The sequence below is a fragment of the Nyctereutes procyonoides genome, unplaced genomic scaffold, assembly GCF_905146905.1.
Source record: "Nyctereutes procyonoides isolate TBG_1078 unplaced genomic scaffold, NYPRO_anot_genome, whole genome shotgun sequence".
Taxonomy (NCBI): domain Eukaryota; kingdom Metazoa; phylum Chordata; class Mammalia; order Carnivora; family Canidae; genus Nyctereutes; species Nyctereutes procyonoides.
In genome coordinates this window covers 68,626,314-68,633,010 of record NW_026575126.1, presented here as the reverse complement: position 1 = coordinate 68,633,010, position 6,697 = coordinate 68,626,314, and the positions used below count along the sequence as shown (strand labels likewise).

Here is a 6,697-nt window from a genome sequence, read left to right as displayed (position 1 = left end):
GTTTTGTTTTAAGATTTTATTTATTTATTCTTGAAAGGCACAGAAAGGCAGAGACATAGGCAGAGAGAGAAGCAGGATCCCTGTGAAGAGCCCAATGTGGGACTTGATCCCAGGACCCCGGGATCATGACTGAGCCGAAGGCAGACGCTTAACCACTGAGCCACTCTGGGCAACTGAGGCACAGAAGAGGCATGGGTTTGTATTAAAGAGGTTCTATGACCTGATAAAAGAAAGGACATCCATAGTGGGCTCCTGAGCAAGGCCCAAGGGACCAGATGATCCAGACCACACTGCAGTGGACACCCCAGTGTAGGAAGCCCTGTAAACGTCGCCTCAAGTCTATAGCAAGAATTTCAGATGAATCAAAGGCTTCAGAGCACAGGATGAATGGTAACATCTACTCGTATTTTTTATATAATCTCAGTTTAAAAATACCTTTCTACATTATGTGCTAGGCAAGGTGATTACTGTTGATTTGATTTGACAGATTAGATGATGGGGTTTTGCAGTTGCTTCCAAAAGCAGTTTGGAAGTGAGTCTCAGCCAAGTGGCTGGCACTCAAGTCTTCCATCTCTGAATCCACCACCTGATCCCTGGCCTCGTTGGTAATGCAACAGCAATTTCTAGAGCTCATCTTCTTAGGTCTCACAGGAAGGGTGGCTACTGCACCTGAGTGTCCTCAGAGCCTTCCGCCCTCACTCCTCTCTGCCTCTTGTCCCACAGCACAGTGAGGGGCTGGGCCAGGCTGCTGTGCTTCACGAGGCAGGAGTAGGAGAAGGAGGCTAAGTCCTGAGGGGAAGCTGACATCACCACCCAGGCCTGGTAAGTGTTGTTTCCACTGGGAAGAAGGGCTCTCCCGGACTTAGTCTCCTGTGTATCATCCGCCTGAATCCAGTGCAGATCAATTTCTTGTGGGTAGAAGCCAGAGACCCAGCACTTGAGTGTCTGAATTCCTTCTGGGGTCCCATGGCTGGTGATGGACACAGAGGGGGGTTCTGTGGGTGGGGGCAGAACATGGATATGGAGGGCCTGCCTTCGATGGTTCCCTGCTCATATCCCTTCCCTCCCACTTTCTGGGTGTCAGTGATGAACAGAACTCCAAGCTCTGTATCTGCCTCCCCAGGGAACTTCTATGAAGATCAGGGAAGCCAAGGGTTCCCATGAGCCTCCCCTGGGCTTTCCCTGACCCTCCACTGTGTATTGACATCTGATAACAAGAAATTGTGAATGCCCCTATACATTTTTATATTTTTTCCCCAAACTTCTGAGTGAGCTTTGGGGCTCCCTCCTCCCCCAGTCTCAGCTCCGTGCCTTGGTTCTGCCTGTGGCTCTATCCATCAGACCCATCCCTGCTCTGTCCCATAGGACCCTTGTTCTCACTGCTTCCCAAACCAAAGTCTCCACTTGTGATAACTAGGCTGTCACAGGCAGGCATTTTACACACCTGCCTCTCTCCACTGCCCAGCCTAGAGGTATCATCATAGAGACACTGCTGTGGCATTGGCCTGAGATGTTCCCCAGGCTCCCAGCTTGAGATCACCTTTGTCTTTCTCAGTGGGGTGCAGAGGAGTAGGATGTAGGAAGCAGGTGGATACCTTGTCGGTCCAGGTAGGTCTTGCCGTATTCTAAGTACCTCTGCAGCATCACCGGGCACTCCTCTTCTAGGTAAGCCTTGGCCCGCTGCACATAGACTTCTTCCGCTTCCCACTTCTTCTTGGTGTTCAGAGCTGCTGGGTCCTGGGGGACCCAGGCCGGGATTTCTTTGTTGAACTCGATGAAGTTCCTTCCATCATAGGCGTACCTCCAGAATGCTCCACTGTTTTTGTTATTCTGGAGCTCACAGCCAAACATTCCCTGAAAGGTATGAGACCCTGTACCCTCCCCGGGCCCCCAGGAAATCAGTCAGCCCAGCATTGACTGTGTTTTAATAACTTTTACTCCTCTGCAGTTTGCAAAAACAACAGGAAGAAAGGTTTTAGAAATCTAAGCATGTGGTCCCTTCATCTTGGCAAATGGGTTATGAGCCAGACATACAGCACAAGATGGAAAGTTGCTTTGGTTTGGTATTTTAGGCCCATCTGAGCTGAGGTGCATCCTTCCCGGCTGGGGAGGGTCAGAGAGTACAGACCATGCACAGTGTTCCCAGACACCCCCCCCGCCCCCCATATCATCTCATCGTCTCTTTTAGTGAACTGTGAATATACTAGGAGCTCTTAGGAACCTGATACAACCCCACCAAAGTACCATCTTTGAGTTAAATAGAAATTATTTAGAGTTTTATACCAATTATGAAATTTCTCCTTTTTTCTCAGTTCTAAGGGGAGCTGATGTCGCCACTTGGGTGAGCATGATGTGACCACTGCTTCCCTCTTTTCTGGGGTTTGGTATCTTCACTACAGATCTCTAAAGCCCCTGCCTCAGCCCAGTGAGCAACAAGTCTTGGAAACTGGCTTCCTCAGGGAAGGGGACACAACTGGAGTTTACCCGGTACTGGTTAGCACTCTGCACAGGCTCTGATCTCAAGCTACCTGGGCTCAAAGGCAGATCTCTCTCCACCGAACCTGGCTTGGACTTGAGCCTTTAACCCTTCTGCCCTTGGGTCTTCTCATCTTGGAAACAGCAGTGGCCACAGCGCTGCTTTAAAGATTTTATGTATTTATTTATGAGAGACAGACAGAGAGGCCGAGACACAGGCAGAGGGAGAAGCAGGCTCCATGCAGAGAGCCTGATGTGGGACTCGATCCCGGGTCTCCAGGATCAGGCCCTGGGCTGAAGCCACCAGGGCTGCCCCACAGTGCTGCTTTAGAGGTTGTTGTGAGCATTATGGGTGTTAACACCTGTGCCTGGCACCTAGTAAGTGCTCAGTAAATGTTAATTATTCTCTAACATCCACCATTCATCTCTTTACCCTCTTTACTCATAATTACTTGCAGCATTTTATTCCAGCCAATTGAATGTCTGCTGGTGCCCTTTCTGCCCATCTTTTGATACCCTATAATGAGTTAGTATCAACAGTTCACCAACCTGTGAGTGGCTGATTTAGAGGGCGGGGATAGGGGTGAGGGTGGGTGGTGTGGCTCAGGAAAGCCAGGCCCAGGGCTCTGTGTGCTGTGGCTCCTCCTACTCCTCCCACCACAAGTCCAGATGAGCCTTCCTGAGTCTGCTCCTTACAGACAGGAGGGTCTTCAGGATTCCATGTAACTCTAACAATGTGTGGCTTTGAATTCAGTCCCTACTGACCTGCTAGTATGGACCAGAGTTCGTGTGAGACATTTTCTCTCCATCATTCAACAGATTTCATTTGAGCAGGTTATTATTGGCTGTCCCAGGTGATGGGTGATCAAGACAGACAATGTTCTAACCTTCATGGAATTTACATTTGTAAGTTTTATGGAGTCTCTTGGCAATTCCAATTTTGCGATCAGACCAGATAATTAAGAACATGGTCACTGTCAAATAGCTAGGGACTGGCTGGGCCACCACGTGAACCCAGGTCTGACTGACCCCAGGATTAGCTCACTGTCTGCCCAACATCCCTGGTCAGGGGAGTCTGACGCCTTCTAAAGTAGGATCAGCCTCAGAGAGGTTGGGGTGTGTAGCTTAGAGGTCACACATGCCTGGATGAGAACTGACTTGAATATCACTTCCTGTGGGAGCTGAGGCCTGGGAGTGAGGGTGAGGAGGTGATGGGGCAGGAGGAGAGCAGATGCACTCTTGTCAGGGGATGCAGAGTGTCTGCATATTTCTACTCTGCTCTCCATTCCTCCTTCAGGATGGAGATTATTTCCATCCTGCTGACCCCTTCCCACTCACACCTTCCCTCCACCCCAGCAGTCCACTGACCTTCTTTGTCCTTGTAATATTCCATGATGTCCTTCAGGGTCACCATGAAGATGTCCTCCCTCGCCTTCTGAAGTTTACTCTCCTTCTCCCAGTCCTCTATTCCTTCCATCTGGCTCCATGGGTACCGGGGTATGGCTTTCCCGGTTTCACTGTCATAGTGAAAGAAGTCCTGATCATTGAGGTAGGCAGTGGCCTGGAAGCTGGGGAAGCCATCACTGGGTCTGGATAGCCCAGTGTAGAAGAAGCTCAGAGAGTAAGGCCCTGAAAAGGAGCAGAAGACTTTGAGGTGTGCAGTCCATGCAAGGGAGACCCAACGTGGGCAGCAGAGAGTCAGGAAGGGGGCCCTGGCTCCTGGGTGTTGTCCTCCCTGGCCCTCAGCCTCATACCTCTGGAGGCTCACTCAAGTGAAAAGGGCCCTAGTTCTATTCTGGGGATGGCACTTCAGAGACCATTCTGTGTCTTCACTCCATTGTTTCTTCTTGGCATATAAGAAGATAATATTTCTCAGCCTCTTTGTCTGTAGGGTTGGGATCATGTGATTGAGTTCTGTCAAAAGGGGATGTGAGTGGGAGTAATGTCTTTCTTCCAGTCTGAGGCCCTATGAATGGGTTTGTTCTGTCTTTCTTTATTTATGTGATGACTGTGGAGACTTCAGGATGAAACAGGTGCAAACAGCCTGGATTACTCAGTCACCCCAGAGAAGAGAGGAAAGTTGCCTTATCTGTATTCAGTTTATATGATCAAGAAATAAACACTTGCTAGGGTAAACCACTAAAAACTTTCTTACTGGAGCATAACCTAGTCTAATACATAGAATTTGAATGTGTAGGAAAAATTTATCAGAAAATTCAGGAGATGACCTAGAATGGATTGACACAGGGTAAGATCAGGATCTGGATCCCAGAATTCCCAGGGCTGTACCTTGCATTTTGCTATAAGACAGGGGCTGGGAGAGGGGGGACATTTCCATAATTAATTCATGATATAACTCATGAGTGTTATAATGTTGGAGGTCAGATGGCAGATTCCTAATTCGAGTACTGAAATTATTCTTGCTAATTAGTTTCTAAATGTGATGAACTTTTAACACTATAGACTGAGAGTAAAGCAGATTACCCTTCATAGTGGGTGGGCCTCATCTAACCAGTTGAAGGTCAGAAGAAAAAAGCCCAGTTGCCCAAAGAAGAAGGAATTCTGCCTCCAGACTGCCTTTGAACTCAAGACGGCAACATTGACTCTTTTCCAGGGTCTCCAGCCTGCAGATTTCAATTGTGCCAACCAATTTCTTAAAATCAATCTCTGTCTCTTGTTTATACATACTGTTTGTTCTTGTTCTCTGCAGAACCCTGACTAATAAAGATTTTGGTGTAGGATGTGATTAACACTCTAAAATAAAATATATAGGGGTGTGTGGGTGGTTTAGTCAGTTAAGCATCTACCTTTAGCTCAGGTCCTAATCCTAGGGTCCTGAGATTGAGTCCCATGTTGGGCTCCCTGCTCAGTGGGGAGCCTGCTTCTCCCCCTTCCTCTGCCTGCTGCTCCCCCTACATGGGCTCTCTCTCTTTCAAATACATACATACATACATATTAAAAACATATATTCTCATAGTTTGTAAATATAATGAATTTCAGACATAAACAGTTTAGCTTACATTTCTTCAAACTGAAATTTGTGGCCAAGAAACAGCCTCATTTCCCTATTCTAGTGTTGACTCTAGTGCTTCCCAGATTCCAGCTGGCTGCTTTCCCCCTAACTTGCCTTCAGGGCTAATGGTAGAACTGTGGTCTGACAGCGGGGGAAAGGGACAGATTTCCTTCTACAACCCTCCAGTTAACTTGCCTTCACATCTGGCCCTTAGGGTTGCACCCTCTTTGTTCTGAGAACCAGACAGATTCATCCAGCCGCTGGAAGAAAAGAAGGAACAAGAAGTTCTATCTGTGTGGCTCCTGCTCTGTCCTGGTGTGTGATCCTGACCTGTCATTTCACCTCACTGGTCTCAGCTTTGCTCATTTGTAAATTAAGGGTTTTAGATTCTGATTCTATTTAGTTATTTTTAAGATTTTATTTATTTATTCATGAGAGACACACAGAGAGCGACAGAAACATAGGCAGAGGGAGAAGCAGGCCCCCTCATTGGGCTCCCTGATGCGGGACTCAGTCCCAGGACCCAAGGATCAGGATCTGAGCTAAAGTCAGACACTCAACTACTGAGCCATGCAGGCATCCCTAGATTCTTATTCTTTAAGGCTTCACTTAGCATGAGTCCGGAGACTCCCTCAATACTTCTAGAAGGCTATGGGCTGAGTTAGGTGACAGCCTTAGACACCCATTCCCATAGTATATTTGGGAATCCCAGATGCATTAGAGGCCCTTCTCCAAATTGCCTGTCCCATTTATTACTTCCCCTCCATTCTTCTTCTCCAGAGCCACCCTGACTTCCTCACTTACCACCTTGGGTCTCCTGAGGGACTGCAGGACCCAGAAGGAGTAGCAGGGACAGCAGGATAGACACAATTGTGTCCATTGTGTCTAACCAGACTGGTCTGCCCTGTGTTGTGGAACTTGGAGCAGACTACTTGGAGATAAAGCCAAGTGTAGTTATGGGAATGGTTGGGCTTTGAGCCCAGCCTGGGAAAGGTGACCCCATAGCCAATGAGAGTGCAGGACAGGCTCCTCCCCTGACAGTGAGAGAGGAGGATGCACAAGCCACCCTGGGCGGACGTTGTACTCAGTGAGTTCACAGATGGTGTGTAAATGGAGAGCCAAGATGGCTGATCTTCAGGCTGGGACTCTGTGTATCCCCCAGGTGACAGAATGCCAGTGGGTGAGGGAGGAGGGATGGAGGTGTGAAGT

General features: G+C 48.3%; 1 protein-coding gene across 1 annotated transcript; it reads right to left on the bottom strand.

Moving 5' to 3' along the window:
* Positions 1-384: 384 nt before the first annotated feature.
* On the bottom strand, positions 385-6,428 carry AZGP1 (alpha-2-glycoprotein 1, zinc-binding). Its single transcript, XM_055339936.1, has 4 exons — positions 6,293-6,428; positions 3,844-4,104; positions 1,596-1,871; positions 385-995 (listed from the first exon to the last, which is right to left on the bottom strand). Exons 1-4 carry the CDS (start codon positions 6,366-6,368, stop codon positions 661-663), a joined length of 948 nt encoding a protein of 315 aa, XP_055195911.1. The 5' UTR covers positions 6,369-6,428; the 3' UTR covers positions 385-660.
* Positions 6,429-6,697: the final 269 nt, after the last annotated feature.

What these genes read in the sequence shown, in the direction of transcription:
- AZGP1 (XM_055339936.1), bottom strand. Translation starts at nt 6,368, where the DNA reads ATGGACACAATTGTGTCTATCCTGCTGTCCCTGCTACTCCTTCTGGGT. An exon ending in CCCTCAGGAGACCCAAGGTG is followed by an intron (nt 4,105 to 6,292) that starts GTAAGTGAGGAA and finishes GCTCCTTTTCAG; the next exon opens with GGCCTTACTCTCTGAGCTTC. An exon ending in ATATTACAAGGACAAAGAAG is followed by an intron (nt 1,872 to 3,843) that starts GTCAGTGGACTG and finishes GGGAGGGTACAG; the next exon opens with GGTCTCATACCTTTCAGGGA.